At 36.9% G+C, this 19,191-nt stretch overlaps 2 protein-coding genes across 2 annotated transcripts in view; both read left to right on the top strand.

Annotated features, from left to right (window-relative positions):
• The window catches only part of LOC107647980, a 9,450-nt gene extending 6,051 nt beyond the window's left edge, over positions 1–3,399 (top strand). Inside the window, exons 5-9 of the mRNA XM_016352016.1 lie at positions 1,610–1,621; positions 1,815–1,924; positions 2,053–2,072; positions 2,944–3,051; positions 3,145–3,399. Of these exons, the coding sequence (XP_016207502.1) occupies positions 1,610–1,621; positions 1,815–1,924; positions 2,053–2,072; positions 2,944–3,051; positions 3,145–3,399 (505 nt within the window). The remainder of the gene's footprint in view (positions 1–1,609; positions 1,622–1,814; positions 1,925–2,052; positions 2,073–2,943; positions 3,052–3,144) is intronic.
• Positions 5,519–7,604, top strand: LOC107627161 (cyclin-D3-3). Its single transcript, XM_016330019.2, has 4 exons — positions 5,519–6,289; positions 6,403–6,604; positions 6,753–6,883; positions 6,985–7,604. The coding sequence occupies exons 1-4, from the start codon at positions 5,783–5,785 to the stop codon at positions 7,285–7,287; spliced, it is 1,143 nt and encodes a 380-aa protein (XP_016185505.1). The 5' UTR covers positions 5,519–5,782; the 3' UTR covers positions 7,288–7,604.

Below are 19,191 nucleotides of genomic sequence, written 5' to 3' on the forward strand. Positions count from 1 at the left end.
CTATTAATTCAATATTTTTAATTTAAAAATTTAATAATATATTTCTAGTTCACACTTTTAAATACTGTTCTCTAAGGATGCGTTTGATTCGGAGAAGACAAGACACTAAGAACAAGACACAAAAGACAGAAGAGTAAATTATCAAATTAGCCCCTGAAAGATCATGCCATCTCTATTTTGGTCCTCGAAAGAGTTTTTTAATCAATTTCATCCCTGAAAGATTTTAAATTAGTCATGATAGTCCTTCTGTCACTACTCTCACTAACGCCGTTAGTGAAGCTTAGCTATCACGTTAAATCATATTTCACCATATAAAACGACGACGTTTTAAGCTAAGAGAGTTGATTCATGAAACGGCGTGTATGGACTAGCAACGAAGACAAAGGGTCAATTACTCACACTTCAACCACACCTCCCTTACCTCTTAGTAAAAAAAAACCCCATGTTCTTTGTTCTACTCTGAAGTCTAAACCCAGCAACTGGAAGACAAACGAGTATTGCGTCACTTCAACCAACCGTTTGCCACACTAGCTCCAACGATATCACAACGCTTGAGCACCCCCTTCCCCTTCTAATTTCTATTTAGTTAAGTTTAATTTTATTTAGTTAGTTTGATTTTAGTAGTTAATTAGTTAGATTAATTTGTTGTTTAGTGGATTTTAGGTGGTTAGGATAGGTTAGTTTAGTTTAATGGATTCTGATTTTAGCTAAAAGTGTTTAGAATTTTTCTGAGTTGTTGATTGAATTGCTGAAAATTGCTGCTAAGATTGGTTGAAAATTGTTTGATTGTGCAAAAATTCACTGTTTCACAACTGATTTTGATGAATTGTGATGCTAGAATTGTTTCTGATTTTGATAAATTGTGATGCTAGAATTGTTTGGATGATGTTTAACTCTTACCTGTTTGATTGTTGGAACTGTTTTGATTGTTTGGATAATTGTGAACTCCCAGCGTTAAGGTTATTTTTGCTGAAAAGTTGATGCTAGACTTGTCTGCATCATGCTTGATTGTTTTGACAATTGATTGATGGTGTTGTGATTCACTAGTTCGTTGTTGATTTTGCCGAAAGGTTTTTGTTGGAATTGTATTGAATATGCTAGGGTATTATGCCCGTTTCATTTGAGTTTGGAATGATGAATGTTTGTTAGCTAGTTGGTGTGCTGCTGAATTTTTGTCGTTCTTGGTAACCTAATGTTGAAAGCATGCTTGTTTTGTTAAAAAATTGTTGAGAGTTAGATTGAATGGCGTTAATCTAAATTTGGTCATCAATTACTTCTTGCATGTATTGATTGTGCATGTTTGTGTTTGCGCATGCCATGTGTTGTCCATATGCCTCAAAGAGCTTTTTTTTTTTGTAAATTTTGGTCAATTTCTTGAAATTAATGCTTGTTTTAACATTCTTATTATTCTTATGATAAAATAACGAAAACACTTATTCATTCTAATGTAATTATTTTGAAACTAAAATACTATGTAATTTTTTTTTTTTAAATTTACTAAACTAAAACACTTTTAGAATTATTTGTTATTTCTTGAGTTTCTTCTTATGTTATTATTTATTGGTGTTTGTTATGGTATTAATATGTTACTAATATGTTCGCTGTATAGACATGACGACAGGTAATAAAGGTAGATCGAGTGGGTCATCATATGGTCGTGGTAGAGAGCGGACTTCCGCCGAATCCCCCAGGGCTGCCCAGTCATCGCCCTCTATCCCCGCTACCCCGTCGACCCCTGTGATGTCATAGGTGGGTCCATCGGACCAGCAATTCATTATGGTCCCAAACCCAAATTGGGTGCCTCCTACTGCTAGGCCCCCTGCAGATGCAGCGACAACAAAGCCCGCGGGGGGTGATTCCAATGCCCCTGAGCAGGATGCCCCTGCACCATCGACCATCATTCGGCTAAGGACTTGGCCCGATGGTATGCAGTCGTGAGTTTAATTTTTTAATATTAAGTTTGTTTAGCTTAAGTTTGTTTATGACAAGTTTGTTTATCTTAAATTTGTTTATCTTATATTTTTTGTTAATGTGAGGTGTTTTCTCTAACAGGTTTGCACCAACCCCAATGCGTGCACACAGGAGATTACCGAGGTCATTAAGTCCATGTACGACCACCCGTGACTGACCTACACGCAGATCCCAGATGATGTGAGAGAGCGGTGCTTTCAGAAATGGGCGGTAAGAACCCAATTTTGTTTGAATTACTTAACTATATAGGAACTGTATTTCATTCCTACTAACTAATCTTGGTAAATCATTTTGTGCAGTTAAAATTCATATGGGATGTAAAACACAATGTCATAATTAGGAAGACCTATGACCACCACGCCGCTAAGCAGTTTCAGCAGATGATGAGCGACCTTCATTAGGAGAAGGACCACCTGACGAGGTGGATCCGTCCAAACATCAAACATGACTTGGAGGATTATTTTAGAGATAACGAGGAGTTCAAACGTCGCCCCCTGACGAACATCGCTAACAGGACTTCACCCAGGTCGTCCAGGTATACGGGTGGGTCAGTGAACTTCATAAAGACGAAGACCAGACTAGTAAGAATTTTGGCATTGTTTACTATTTTAGTGGTTACTTGAATTAGTTTTTTTACTTCCTTTTTTATTATCAATTTAACTAATTAGATAGTAGAGTAAATGTTAGTTTAATGTCATTGTTTTAGTGGATTTAGGTGGTTAGGATAGGTTAGAATATGTTAGATTAGGATCTGAGATTGCTAGGAAATGTTGGATAGAACCTTTTAATGGTGGCTAAATCCGAATTTTAGGAGAGACTCTGCCAAAATTTTCATAACATTTTCAGTGAAATAAAAAAAATTATAATTATGTTTTCGAAAATACAATTAAGATTTTGGTTCATGCTTATATTGTATGTCATTCATTAATTTGTTCGTTTATTTTATTGGTTGGTTTATATATTAATTTGTAGTCTAAGTCGCTGGAGCATGAGGAGACATTGGCGGAGACCTTCAAGTATACCCATACTTTGAAGGCAAACAAGGAGAGATTTGCCGACGAGCGGTCTGCGGCCAATTATGTGAGTTTAAATTAATCCTAAGTTTCAACTTTATTTAGTTTCAAGTCAATTATTTAACTATTATCCTAATCACTACTAATGTGTGTGATGCAGGAGGAGTACACACAGAGGTTGGAGGCCGCAACCCAGCAACCTCAACTGTCTAGTGGGGCCGATGAAGCCAGCTCCGAGACCTTGGTGGTGGATTCTAATAGGATTTGGCGTGAGACTGCCTCTAAACCCACAAGAATTGCCACTTCGGGTTGGGGTCATTCTTCGCTAGTGGCCTCCGCTCCTCTGCATTGGTGGCTTCTTCTGCGTCTGCCTCTGCCACCAGCCCTGCTGATCCTCAGGAAGTTGTCAACCTGAGGAGGAGGTGCAGAAGCTAACACAGGAGCTTCACCAGTAGGCGGAGCAATCTGAGCAGAGGTATCGAGAGATTCTTGCACGTGTTGCTGTCAGCTCCGACCTGACGGAGAAGCTAAAGCAGCTCAATCGATTGCGACAACAGATGGAGGAGTACAACTAGCAGATGCATGCTGGAGGCAGCGGCAATGCTGCTAATGGGGCACCGACGGTAGCACCTCCTCCACCGCCTCAGTAGAGGGACCACGACGCCGACGACGACGAGGATTTGGGGTTTTACGCATGTTTCTTTGTCTTTACTTCATTGTATTCTACATTTGTGATATTTTATTTTATTAAGACTATTCATATTTTAATAAAATTATTTCTTGATTTCTGGCGACGTTAAATTTCTGCTAACAATTGTGTTAACAAGAGTCTCCTAATTGTGCGTTAATTGTGCCAAAAAAATTTAGGCTTTATAAATTTGACATTACTGTCAGATTTAACGTCAGCGATATCCAACGGTAACTTTAGCGCCTAAACACGTTAAATGGCGCCAACGTTACCGTCGGCGGTAACCATCAACACAAACTCGACAAACCATTGAAAAAGACCGACAGTAACTCCACCGGTAAGCTGTTTTCGGCAATGTTTATACCGTCAACCCAAGGATGACGGTAAATCCGGTGGTAATCTTTTTATCGATAGATTTATTTAATGAACCCGACGGTACTCAGTGATTTCTTGTAGTGCGTGCATCTTTTTCGGTGAGGCTTGGCAACTGTCGCAGTCACACGGCAGCAATGGTTCGAGCTCTTCGCTGTGACAATAATTTCAATTACTACGACAAGACGACGATGAAGAAGACAAAGAAGGGGGGATGAAAAGGGAATGATGCCATTTGAGAAGATGAGGAAGTGGTTGAAGCACAAACCCAGAGGGTTCAGTGAAGGGAAAGTGTAACACTTCTGTTGAAGACAAGTTGCTCGATGAAATGCATTAGAGAAGAGAAGTACAAGCTACTAACTTAAAAAAGCTCAAGAGCGGTGTTGTTAACCCCAAAAACAGTGAAAAAAGAAGAAGAATGATTTAGTTATATTTGAACACTGATCGAATTTTATTCCACAGAGTGATTGCTTTTGTGCTATTGTTCACTTGTTTGTGTTTCATGTTACTATGTTTGGTGAAATAATACATGCATTTTAACTTTTAATCAAATTTTGATGTTTTCTTAATTTTTTTCTTCTTATCCTGAATTCCTTAATCTTTGTTGATTCAAAATTGCAGATTTTAGAGCCTGAAAAGAATATGGTCAAAAAAGAATGCTAGGGTCTAGTGTTGTTTATATTTTGTTGATATTGTTGTTGTTTGTTTGTGCTTGGCCTTTGGATGAAATAAGACATTGTTTTTTGCCACTGTTTACTTCTTGTTTCTGCAATGTCTATAATTTGGCATTTGACTATTACTATTGCCAGAAATTTTGAAGACACTCCAATTGTTCCGATTGGTGGTTGAGTGCGCTTGGTGAACATGCCGAAAAAGAAGAACATTCATACGGATTTGAAATCTGCATTCAAAGGGATTTCAGGCATAATGAATATAGTCCCGGTAGTTAGGTCGAAAACAATGACATTGTCGGACCGTACTATAAGTCGTCGCCATTCAACATTTCTTCTTTGTGGAGAAATAGAGGAAGGTTTTGCTCTGAGAAGGAAGAATGGAATGGAATGAATACATGTGAGGAATTGAAGAGGTGTAGTGAGTGACAAATACACTTTGGGGGGAGAAACGACATCATTTAGCTACTGACAAGCTAAGCTAACATGTCACCTCTGCAATACTTAACGTCATTAGTGACAAAATAGATGGAGTGATTAACTTTTAAATCTTTTAAGGATAATTTTGATTAATTTAATCTTTTGGGGACAAAAATAAAGACCGCATGATTTTTCAAGGACTAATTTAACCATTTACTCAAAGACAAAAATACAAAAATTAGTGTTTTTATATTTTATTTAATGATAAATTAGAACAAATTATAAAAATTCAATTTATTTTTATTTTTTTTCATTAAAAAAATTTTAAGGGAACCTAACAAAACCATATATGATTATATTCTACTTGTGTATATGAAATTGTTAAGAATATTGGGGAAAATGGATAGGAAAGGACATGCGTGAAGTGCATCTCACTTCTCAGATAAAAACACTTTGTTTCATTACTGCATTCGTCTCTCTTCTTCATCTTCTTCTTCACTCTCACTGGCTGCGAGAGAGAGAGAGAGAGAGAGAGACAGAGAGAAAAAAAAAAGTATGCAGAATAAGTGATGAAAATGGCTCTTCACACTCTCTATTTCCTTCTACAATGAAGAAAACTCTCTTCATCATCTTCTCTCAAGAAGAAGATGTCTCCCACAACTCCCTCCCTTCTCGACACCCTCCTCTGCCAAGAAGAACACGACGACACCTTTGACGACACCCGAAACGACGCGTCGTTCCACCTCAACGACAACCACCACGACGAATCACCGTCGTTTTGCCCCGCAAAGCTCCAATCTTTTCCTCATCCCGTTCTGCATGACAACGACCTGTTCTGGGAACACGACGAGCTCGCCTCCTTAATCTCCAAAGAGGGAGAGACCCACGCCGCCGCTGGTAACGACGACGACCACCGTGATGGACTTCTAGATGGGCTTCGAGTTGGGCCCGTTGGCTGGATCACTAACGTGTGTGCGCACTATGGGTTTTCAGCTTTGACCACCGTTCTCGCCGTTAACTACTTCGACAGGTTCGTCACGAGCCTCACGTTTCAAAGGGATAAGCCATGGATGACTCAGTTAACGGCGGTTGCGTGCTTGTCAATTGCTGCAAAGATGGAAGAGACACATGTGCCCCTCCTCTTAGACCTCCAAGTATGTGTTTGTCTCTTTTTTTTGTTTTATTATTATTTTTTTTTTTTTGAAATGCACACCAGGTGTTTGTTGTTATGCTTCTGAAAAAAAGGGGGATTTTCTTTTTGGAGTAGGTGGAAGAATCGAGGTTTCTGTTTGAAGCAAAGACAATACAAAGAATGGAGCTTCTTGTGTTGTCTACTCTCAAATGGAAGATGCATCCGGTGACCCCAATTTCTTTCTTTGAACACATTGTTAGAAGGCTTGGCCTCAAGAGTCGCTTGCATTGGGAATTTCTATGGCGGTGCCAGCGGGTTCTTCTTGGCGTCATTGCCGGTAAGTAAGTAAGTAAGCAATGTATGCTAGAATCTAGAGCAAGACCCTTTTTTTTTAATGCTAATTTATGTCATTAGGTGTTCATATTTTAACCGAATCTGGGTCATTCCATTCAGGTTGATTTGTCCTTTTGTTTATATTAATGTAGATTCAAGGGTTATGAGTTATCTTCCATCTACATTGGCTGCTGCTACGATGATCCATGTTATTAAAGAGATTGAGCCATTTAATGCAACTAAGTACATTAGTGAACTTCTGGGACTACTCAAGATTAGTGAGGTTTGTCTTTTGTCTTATACATATCTATTGATTTGTGTTAAATATGATGCTGAATGCTGATTTGATGAGTAATTGGGACATTTTTGGTGGTGATCTAATAGGAACAAGGGAACCAGTGCTACAAACTCTTGCTGAAATCATTAGTTTGCGAAGAAGGTATTACTGACTGTCTTCACCAGATGCACAAGCGCAAGCGCAACCGCGAATCTGCCCCGAGTAGCCCGGGAGGTGTCATTGATGCTTCTTTCAGTTGTGAAAGCTCAAACGATTTGTGGGCCGTTGCGGCATCGTCGGTTTCACATTCGATGGAGCCGCTGTTTAAGAGGAGCAGAGCTAAGGACCAGCAGATGAGACTGCCTTCTGTTAGTCGCGTGTCTATCGATGTTCTTAATAGCCCTCATTAATAAGGAGCTTAGTAGTTTTGCTTCAAACATGGTAGCTTTCTGTTGCATTTATTTGGTAGTTATTTTATTGAAAATGCAACTATTTTATGTTCTTAATATATATACATTTCTTGCAAACTACTTGAAAAGTCTATTGAGGCAGAGACTAAGTTCCCTTCTGTCTACTTTGTTGATTAATGTGGAATAGGGATCTGATATTGAGTGGAAAAACGAGTTGTAAACTTGTAATTCTATCTGAGTTAATCTCTCGAATGCAAATTCTATCTTGTTTATACAAGATATTTGTCATTAAGAATCAAGAGACAAGATTCTAGATCTCCCCTGTTTGTGCAGAGTAGGAACTGCTGCTGAAGAATTGAAGATTGATAACTGGAATAAATGACCATTTGTATCCATAAAAGATGAAAACACTGATATATGTACCCACACTAGATCGAAACTAAACTTGTACCCACGTAAGATGCCCTCCGTGTGACAAAAGTACCCTACGTGGCACTCCAACCCTCCAAAGACAGGATACTTTTGTCACACGGATGGCATCTTCTGTGGGTACAAGTTTAGTTTCGATTTAATGTGGGTACATATGTCAGCGTTTTCATCTTTCATTGGTACAAATGGTCATTTATTCTTGATAACTGATAATCAAATATGTGAAATTTCTTTAGTGAATATATTAGAACAAGTTGATGGTCTTGTATAAAGAATTAAAGATATTTGTCACCCTTCTAGTTAATGTTAATGGAGAATTCAACTCTAGTTCTATGTTGAGGATTTTATCGTAGCTTGCTTGAATTTCATTTACTACATACTAAGCATTATATTGGATCTGAGTCATTGATGCTTAATTGACAATATGTATGAATATATATTGGACTTTAAGCAATTTGGTATCTGTGGTTACAAATTATTGCAATGTTTGTTTTTTTAACTGAAGAGTGAAGATGCATGTCCGTGACAAAAGCTAGCTGTCACTGTAGCAAAAGTGATGGAAATTAATCATTGCTTGTTTTGAGCATGTCACTATAAACTATAAAGTGAATTGGTCAAAACCATTTATTTACCACATGATATATAATAATATTTCAAAAAGGGATGAGCTCAAAAAAAATATAAGCAAATTGTTTAACTCTCTGAAACTTTAGGACTTCTATGTTTGTAATTATGTATGGAAAGTGATAATTGAGCAAGGTTGACTACAAAGTTGTTGCCGTTGGGAACAAGAGAAAATGGGTATTCTGTATTCTGGAATCCCACTAAAGAGAGAAAAGAAGGTATAGACCAGACATTATAGTGGATCAAATTTGAAAATGACTAGGGAGGTTGCTTTGCTTCTTAGTTATTACTAAGGTGGTCCTGTTTCTTTGGCTTTACACTTTGAGTTGGTTATGGTTAGCTATGTGTTACAGTGCATAATTTAGTCCTTGTAGCTATGATGGTTTGCAATAGTCATCAACAACATTAGAGATTTTCAAAGTTTGACAGCTACATTTTCAGCCAAACAATAATTCTGGCTGATATGATATCCCTTGAGGGTCAAATTCGTTAGTTTACTTTACTTTGCCTGCTTTTCTCAAATTCTTAAAATTACTAGGGAAAAAAGGTCGGTTCTTTTTTTTTAAATATTGGCTACAGTTGGTGTAATGCGTGATTATGATGCAGCTTTGTATTTTTCTGTGATATCGGAGGCTAAAAGAAAATGGAGGGGGCTAGAAAAACACTTGAGCCTAAGTGACTATAAATCTCAAATTTTGTTATCTCCCTTACAAATCGCCTTCATTATACATCAAATTTCTTCCACCATACTTTTAGTCGCCCCCTCCATTTTTTTCTTTCTGCTATTTGTTTTTGTCTTCTCCCTGCTGTCTATAAATTGCGGGGAGCGATTTCTACTAGCCTCCAATATTACAGCAAAACACACAGTTGCACTATAATTACGCATTACACCAAATATCATCCAATATTCAAAAAAATTAACCATAAAAGGTTGTCTTGATTAATTTGGTTATAAGATTATTTAGGAAATATTAATCCCCCCATTTCTAAAATAAAATAAAATTAAAAGGTTAGTGGAAAGGTCGAAGTTTTGCTTGGTTTGGAAAACCGTGAGTGGTTTACAGTTGTGTTTAGGATAAAAGTAGAGATAATAGATATAAAAACTTGCTTGATTAAGAAACAAAGATAAAGGCAAAAATATAGACAGGTAAAATAAATATAGAAAATTTTTGTATTTCTTAATAGTGGGAGATGAAAATATTTGTTTCATTTTTCTGTTTTAGATGCATTATTCAAATATAGCATAAAGTTTTCTATTGATTCAATCTTTTTGTTTCTTACTATATTGACCAATAAATTATTATATACATAAATTAGGGTTTGAAAATTGAGATAGGATGCCTATTAGATAAAGAACATTAATCCTAATTCAAAAATGCTAATTCAAAGCCTGGGTATGTCTATTTCACAACAAGCAAAAGTATGTGGGACAGTAAATTTCACATGCTATATGTGGATCTTATTTATTTTTTATTTTGTTAGAGTATAAGTATTCACAAATCAAAATAATATCATCACTTTAATTTTTTATTTTTATTTTTATTTTATTAGAGTATAGGTATTACCAAATTAAAATAACATCATGGAGCATGGTTTAAGCTAAACAAGTCATTCTCACATTAATCCACAAACCCCAAAATTCATACTGCGGAGAAAAAAAATTAATTTTATTTACTCAAATAAATTTAAAATAATTATCCAAATCAATTTCTAAAATTTTTAGAATTAGATATTTTAATCCCAGATTTCACAGTCTATATATGATATGGGAGACAGATAGCATATAGTCAAGTCAATAATTTTGGAGCTAAATGTATGTTGCGTGTGTATGTGTCCAAAGGGACCAAAATTAAGAATAATTGAATACATGAACATGCATGCGCAGCCGAAAGGATCCTTATTGAGGAGCGTAAGTAAGAATAGGCAGCTAGCATCAACGCATCATTGACTAGCCTAAGCTAGCAGGGCATGCTCCTCATGCACGTACTATTTTTCATATGTGCCTTGTGATTTTGGTGAAAAATTCCAAAACATCATGTACGCTAGGTTTTTTGTGTATACTTTTGGATACTTTCATACTCTAGACATTTTCAACAGCCCTAGCGTTTGTATACGTACAATCTAGCATGTTTTAGTAGCTTGTACGATTGATTATATCGACTGCCTTAGTTATTAGACAATTAAAGTCACTGACGAAAGGGACCGAAATACAGTTGCCAAACTATTGTATTTTTTTATTAAAAAATTATATTATGTATATATAAAAATTAATTAATAAATTAAATAATATATATTTTTATATAAATATATAATAATTTATTTGATAAATATTTTTTATACATGCAATATTTTTAAAAAAAATTAAAGTGCTCCCATGTAATTAAAGTAATAATATTACAGAGTATACTTTTTTATTCATGACAATAGATCTTTTTTAAATTTTATATTATATGACACTCAGCGGCTCAATTTTTTGGAAAGGGAAAGCTTATGTGTGATCTTTTTCGATATGGAGTGAGGGGATGCAAGACAAATATGTGGGACAGTTTTTTGGCAGTGTGAGATAGAAGAACTCGGACCATGCGAGTTCTTTGGTTTTAAAAATTTGCATAACAAATCGCATGGTCCGATTTGTAGGGGTGAGAAATGATGTGAATTTTGGAACGTTGAAATCGGACACTCCGTGTTGCAAGCTGGGTTTTTTTTAATATGAAATGGAACATAAATCGCATGGTCCGAGTTCTAGGTTGAGAAATTTGAATTTGGGAAGTTTGAAGTCGAACCCTTCGTGTTGCTTGAGTTTGGTATTTTTTTATATGATCTGGAGCATGAAATCGAATGGTCCGATTTCATTTTTTAATATTTTTTTTAATTTGCTTAACCTAGTTGAAGGGTCCGAGTTGATTATAGAGGCTTATATAAAAGTGCGTAACTGGTGGTAGCGATGTACTCGCGTCTTCTTCCCCTTCTTCAACAGCTTCTTCTTCTGTTTCTTCTTTCTGGTTTCTTCATCATTACTTGTTTTGAACCAGAAAATCTAGTAGCCAAGTTTATGCTCTTTGTTTAGTGATTGAGAGAAATGAGTGACAGAGTGTTACTAAAAGTGTATTATTTTGGTCAGATTTTGTTACAAACATCTGAAGGAGTAAAATTTGTTTGTGAAAATTCACTAGATGTTGTTATTCCTTTTACCATTTCATTTTAAGAGCTCAAAGGTGTGATCTGTGAAAAGATTGATTCTGAGAGGTCAAGAAAAATATCATGTATTCTATACAGATATCCCATACCGGTGTTTGGTGGATTCGTCCAATTTCAAACCAAATATGTGACGGACGAAGCGAGCATACAAGAAATGTTTCCAATGTATATTGAAAACCGGGCTCAGATCTCGTTTATTGAGTTGTATGTTGAGTTTGAACAATTTGAGGCCGACTGGAATATTGTACGGGAAGATTATAATAGTGACAGTGAAGAAGAGTTCGAAAGCAACTACGAAGTTGTTGGTCCAGACGGAGATGAAGATCAAGGTGACGGAACTATGGCTCTAGATGTGCCAGAGTGGCAAATGCACTCGCAAACGAAGTGCCATTTGAGGAGCCCTCATTCATGCGAGTTTTGGACTTAGAAGCCATGCATGTTCCGGAGTTTCCGGAATATATGAGTGCAGGTACATAATTCGTCGTATTAGTATTTTTTTAGTTAGTTATTGATTTAGTTATGAATAAATTAGTATTTATTAACCATTATTTAATCATGCGTTGATGTCATAGTTGTCAGAAGCAAACCAATGATCGAACGGTTCAGGTCACTGGGTCAATCGGTTCAATCATTTGGTTAGTGGTTGAACCGGTTGACCCGGTCCTATGTAAATAAAAAATAAAAAATAGTCAGAAGTTTAAAAATAAAATTCAAGATACATCTATGTTTACTAACATTTTAAAAATATCAAGTTATTTTAAACCAATATGGAACATGAACAATAAATATTTTATTATTTTTACTCTATCATGAATGTTTTTTTCTCTTTATACTAAAATCGTACTTATCTCTTCCAAATACATATTTGAGCCAACTTAAAAATGGTTACTATTCAATTAGTTATGTACTCTCTCATAATGGAATTATAAGTGCGTAAAACAAGTCTTTTACAAGTAATTTTTAAAAATTATTAGATATAATTGTAATTTTTAATTATTAGAATTTTGTATAAATAAGTGCTATAGAATCAGAATAAAGGATTAAAATCATTTCACAAAATACTCTAAATACTCTAATGTCACCCTGACGCAAAGAAATTTATAGAAGAAAACCAAATATTCTTTCCATTTTTTCTTTCAATTTTTCATTTACGTCTTTTACTTCTTTTTTCAGTTTTTTTTTCTTTTTTTATTTTTTTCTTTTATCTTATTCAACTTTTTTATATCTTTTCCTTTTTCTTTTTTTTTGTTTTGTTAATTTTTAGTAAATCGAGAGTGATTCGATATCTAATAGTCTGAAAGCGAAACATATTCCTCTTTGCGAGTACCAATTTTCTCAAAGTGCGTCAAAGGTCTTTTGAACGAACAAAAACTTAAGAAAATCTAAAAACAGTAAATAAAGACTTTGAAAATAAATTGACTTTTAAATGGTTTGCATTGAATTTAAATAAAGCAGTAAAATGCCTTCTATTAGATCAAAGGACTTTTGAAATGGAAAATAAAAGTATTGGAATATAAATTGGACAAGAATGTTAAATGTGGCTCAATTTTATTGAAATGGAAGGCTTATGTGTGATCTTCTTCGATATGGAGTCATGGGGTACAAGACAAATATGTGGGACAGCTTTTTGGCAGTGTGAGGTAACAGAACTCGGACCATGCGAGTTCTTTGGTTTTAGAAATTTGCAAAACAAATCGCATGGTCCGATTTGTTGGGTGAGAAATAGGAATTTCGGAAGATTGAAATCGGACCGTCCGTGTTGCATGAGCTGGGTTTTTTTAATATGAAATGGAAGAGCAAATCGCATGGTCCGACTTCTTTGTTGAGATATTTGAATTTCGAAAGTTTGAAGTCGGACCCTCCGTGTTGCTTGAGCTTGATAATTTATTATATGAACTCGAACATAAAATCGCATGGTCTGATTTCATTTTTTAATAAATTTTTTTGAATCAGCTTAACCTAGTCGAAGGATCCGAGTTGATGGTAGAGGTCTATATAAAAGTGTGTAACTGGTGGTAGCGATGTAGTTGTGCCTCCTTCCCTTCTTCAACAGCTTCTTCGTTTGTTTCTTCTTTCTGGGTTTTTTCATTGCTTGTTTTGAAAAAGAAAATCCAGTAGCCATTTTTGTGCTCCTTTTTTAGTGATTGAGAGAAATGAGTGATAGAGTGTTACTAAAAGTGTATTATTTTGGTCAGATTTTACTACAAACGTCTGAAGGAGTAAAATTTATTTGTGAAAATCTGCTTGATGTTGTTATTCCTTTTATCATCTCATTTGAAGAGCTCAAAGGTGTGATCTGTGAAAAGATTGACTCTGAGAGGGCAAGAAAAGTATCATGTATTCTATACAGATATCCCATACCGATGTTTGGTGGATTTGTCCAATTTCAAACCAAATATGTGACGGACGAAGTGAGCATGCAAGAGATGTTTTCAATGTATATTGAAAACCGTGCCCAGATCTTGTTCATCGAGTTGTATGTTGAGTTCGAACAATCTGAGGCCAACCGGAATATTGTACGGGAAGATTATAATAGTGACAGTGAATAAGAGTTCGAAAGCAACTACGAAGTTGTTGGTCCAGACGGAGATGAAGATCAAGGTGACGGAACTATGGCTCCAGATGTGACAGACGTGGCATATGCACTGGCAAACGAAGTGCCGTTTGAGGAGCCATCATTCATGCGAGTTTTGGACTTGGATGTCATGCATGTTTCGGAGTTTCCGGAATATATGAGTGCAGGTACGTAATTCATCGTATTAGTATTTTTTTAGTTAGTTATTGATTTAGTTATGAATAAATTAGTATTTATTAACCATTATTTAATCATGCGTTGATGTAAATAGTTGTCAGAAACGAACCGGTGATAGAACGGTTCTTGTGTCTGGGACACTGGTTCAACCGCTGGGTTAGTGGTTGAGCTGGTTGACCCGATCCTATGTAAATAAAAAATAAAAAATAGTGAGAAGTTTAAAAATAAAATTCAAAATGCATATGTTTACTAACATTTTAAAAATATCAAGTTGTTTTAAACCATTAAGGAACATGAACAATAAATATTTTATTATTTTTACGCTATCATGAAAGTTTTTTTTTCTTTTTATATTAAAATAATCGTTATTTTTAATTATTATTAATTTATTAATTAGTTTATATCTTTTATACTGTTATATACTACAAGTATTTATTAGAAAATAATATTAATAGATACAATATGTTATTAAAAAATAAGTGAGTTTGTAATTATTGTCCGCACTGGTTTGATGCCTTGTACGGTTCATTTAACGGACCGGACCAGTTAGGATTCGGTTCATTGGGTTTGATGGTCGAACCGGCCGGTCCGGTCCGATTTTTACAACTGATGCTGATGTTCTTATTTTGTTTAGAGTGACATAATAACATGATGTAAGGTTTGGATTTATATCACACTTGATGCAGTAATTATTGATTTACCTTTATTATCGGTTTTGAAATATCTGTGTATTAATTTTTTTTTTGTATGGTAGCTGTCCCGGCAGAAATTCCTATTGTCGCAGATGGTGATTTGCCGTTGGTATGGAATTCAGTTCCAGGGAAGCTGTTATTAAGGCGATAAAAGAGTATACCATACGACGGAGTGTAAACTACCGGGTGTATGAGTCTGAGCTGTTGACATTTTATGCCAAGTGTACACTAGGGGTGCACATGGGTCGGGTGAAGCCGGGTTTGATGTGACCCAGACCCGACCCGAAATATACACCGGGTCTATTTATTAGACCCGATGAAACCAATACACTTTCGGGCCACAATTATACCGGGTAAAAATCGGGTGAAAACCGGGCCGTTAACATTACATTACGTTGATACCTTCTTGTAAGCTAGCATGTAAAAATATCCAAATTTTCAAGACTCCAATCATTATTTAACATGGTAAAATTCACTTAGAAAAATATAACAAGAACCAACCATTCTTCAAAAGTAAAGCATAACCACAATCAATACTAAAGTATAACCACAATCAATACTAATATTGTCTAATAATACCAAATATTTAAATCAATACAAATAACACAATATTATGCATTAGTCTAAAGTCTTATACATTCTAAACATAAAACATTAACTTATAGTTTTATAATGACTAATAACACAAAATATTAAGATTTACAATACTTAGATTCCACATAAGAATAGTCATGATCCATCACTAATAACACAAAATATTAATTGTGTATGATGACCGGGTCACCGGGCCGACTTCGGGTGACCCGAGCTATGGCCCGGACCCGACCCGAAATAATGACCGGGTCTATTTTTGAGACCCTTACCCGGCCCTAAACCCGATGAAATCACACTAAATTAGCCCCAAAAGTGTTCGGGACCGGGCCGGGCCTTCGGGCCGGGCCGGGTCTGTGCACCCCTAGTGTACACAGTATGGGTCAGGGTGTGATTGGCTTATCAGAGTCAACATGATCAACAGGAAGTACTATTAGGTTATAAGGAGGTATAATGGTAGTCACACCTGTACCAGAGCCACCATATCACAAGATCATTCGAAGCTGGATTCTATCACAATTGCAGAAGCAATAAAGCCGTTGGTTGAGGTTGACCCCTCCTTAAAGGTAAAATCGGTTATAGCAGAAGTGCAATCAAAGTTCAACTACACCGTTAGTTATCGGAAAGCATCGTTGGCTAAGCAAAGGGCAGTAGAAAACATATTTGGAGGTTGGGAAGCATCGTACGAAGCGTTGCCTATATGGCTTGAGGCCATGTGTCATAAGGAGCCATCAGCTGTTGTCCATTTTGAGACTATGCCTGCCTATCAAGGCGATGACTTAGTGGGTGATATCCGGGTACTGCATCGAGTATTTTGGAGTTATTACCCCTGTATTAGGGCATTCAGACATTGTAAGCCAGTTATCCAGGTGGATGGGACTCACTTGTACGAAAAGTATAAGGGTTGTCTACTAGTGGCAGTTTCACAGGATGACAACAACAATATTATCCCAATTGCGTTTGCTATTATGGAGGGAGAGACTTCTGATGCATGGCACTTTTTCCTTAGTAACCTGCGTCAACATGTTGTCACTCGGAATAGTGTGGGATTAATATCCACCGACACGAATCCATCAATGCAGCTGTGGAACGCAGTAACGGAGCTTGGTTACCTCCTAGAGCGTTCCATATATTTTTCATCAGGCATATAGAGTCAAATTTTCTGAGAAAGTTCAAGGCACCATACCTGCAAAAACTGGTCATCAACATAGGTAACGCATAGTAAATTTAAGTAAGTTATTAATAGAGTTACCTGCAATACGTGTATTGACCTCTATTTTTTTTTCTTTTTTTTTTCTTGTTATCGTCCAGGATATTCGAGGACGGTGCGGGAGTACGAAGTGCGTTACCAGTGTTTACGGGAACACGGCGAGCCGTATACTAACTGGTTAAACCGAATTCCTCGCGAACAGTACGCACTGGCATTTGATGGGGGCTACCGATGGGGTCACATGACGATGAACCTAGTGGAATGTATCAACTCGGTATTGAAGGGTGCACGCAATCTCCCCATTACTGCTCTTGTAAAGGCAACATTCTACAGACTTAACGAGTTGTTCACCCGAAAAAGAGCGGAGGCGGAAGCCCGGATTAATGCCGGCCATGTGTTTTCTGATATTGTGACCTCAAAGTTGCATGCAAACCAACTTGCATCAGGAAACATTCAGGTTAGCTGCTTCGACCAGCAGAATGAGGTCTTTGAAGTGCGCGAGATGCCGAGTGGCCTGGAGTTTGCAGTCGACCTACGTCACCTTCGATGTGACTGTGGTGAGTTCCAGAGAAACTGGATCCCATGTCGACATGTGTTCGCATGTTGTGCCAACCAACGACTGGATTAGCAAGTGTATGTGCATGATGTGTATAAAATGGAACAGATTTGGCGGGTGTACCGAGCTAGGTTTAGGCCACTGGGTAATCCTACTACATGGCCTGCTTACAACGGACCTCGGTTCATACTGAATCCGTACCTGAGACGCGTCACCAAAAGTCGCCTCAGGATGACGCGCTTCTTGAATGAGATGGACACGCGAATGTTACATCGTCCTAGGCGATGCAGGCTATGTGAGGCTGAGGGACACAGTCGTAGCAAATGTCGTCAATCAGCTGGTGCAAATGCCAACAAAGATGCTCAGTAGATTCACAGTCATAAGATGATATGATATATGTAACATTATATAGTATGACATGAATTGTCCAATTTATGTAACAAGATATGATATCTATAGCTTTATATAATATGACATGAATTGTCATATTGAGTTAATATGACCTGATATATGTAGCATTATAACTTATGACAATCTAGTATAATTAGATACCTATAGCATTATATAATATGACATCAATGTTTCAGATCATTAATACATACATAAGTTCATTAATACATAAATAATCCAAACATACAAAGTAATCTAACCATAGTCCGGATCATTAATACATATTGTCCAAGACATACAAAGTAATCTAAACATAGTCCACATCATTAATACATAAATAAGTTCATTACACAACAACTACTTTCTCATTGCCCACTTTACATCCTTCACAAAGCTCTTGCATTTTTTGGCGGCCTTTTTAAACACAGATGGAGTGTACCGATTAGCGCTTCGACGTGGCGGATCTACCCTCAAATTGTAACCTTTGACTGTGTCATCTGGAGTGCGTGCCTGACCTGTATACAATTTAATAAAAACAATTAAATACACTACATAAGGTAATCAAACCAACAAAGATACCACATATCAATTATTCAAATCAAACGGAGATACCATTTATGACCACAAAATAAGTAACTAATCAAACATGTAAAGCAAAATACACAATATAATACCATCATTACGGGATTCTTCATCCTTATCGAACTCCTCTATTTCATCCTCCGCATCCTCGTCCTCGTCATCTGGGTCATCTACTAGATACGCATCGGTCTCTTGCTCGAGTGTGTTAGCATTTTCTTCAATGAGTCCCACGGAAACACGGTTAGAGTTTTGACTGTTAAGAATTCCGCGTCCACTGTCACTTCTACTGGAGTCAACAGATACGAACCCTCCAGAAGCAACCGATGAGGTACGGCACGGATGCCTCGCATCCAATGCATACCTACCTGCCATGAACTCAGGCTGATGGCCATATTGTGATTGTCCTGCATCTGCAGCCATGAACCCAAGCAACTGGCTAAAAGAACCTCCTTCTGCTGGGTCAAACTATGACATACCCCAATATTGTTGATGTATTGGCAACGACGGGGTGTACTGTGTCTGAGGTACATACTGGCCTGAGGACTGAGGTTGTTCTTGTGGAAGCGGATTTGGAGGTGATGGTGGCGGCGACTGTGGCTCCTGCTCTTCATTGTCATCATCCATATCCTGATTACCCTCATCATTCTCTTGAACCACAATATTTGACAAGTTCAAGCGGTCCCCAAACTTTGATCGGTACCAGTACATGTAAGTTTCCAATGGATGCTGTGAAGGCATGGGAAGCTCAGTAAGAACGTGGTTATACCTGTTAGTCCAATGCATCACCCAAAATGAATGACTCAGTGCCATGGCCCAATTAAGATTCTTTGGCCCAGTCAGGACTTCTCCATGCGCCTTGTCCAGATTCCGTTCCTGATGA

This window comes from Arachis ipaensis, chromosome B01 (assembly GCF_000816755.2).
Source record: "Arachis ipaensis cultivar K30076 chromosome B01, Araip1.1, whole genome shotgun sequence".
Lineage (NCBI taxonomy): Eukaryota > Viridiplantae > Streptophyta > Magnoliopsida > Fabales > Fabaceae > Arachis > Arachis ipaensis.

Coding starts and splice junctions, on each gene's coding strand:
- LOC107627161 (XM_016330019.2), top strand. CDS start 5,783: ATGTCTCCCACAACTCCCTCCCTTCTCGACACCCTCCTCTGCCAAGAA. Junction 6,290..6,402: donor CCCTCCTCTTAGACCTCCAA/GTATGTGTTTGT, acceptor TTTTTGGAGTAG/GTGGAAGAATCGAGGTTTCT. Junction 6,884..6,984: donor GACTACTCAAGATTAGTGAG/GTTTGTCTTTTG, acceptor GTGATCTAATAG/GAACAAGGGAACCAGTGCTA.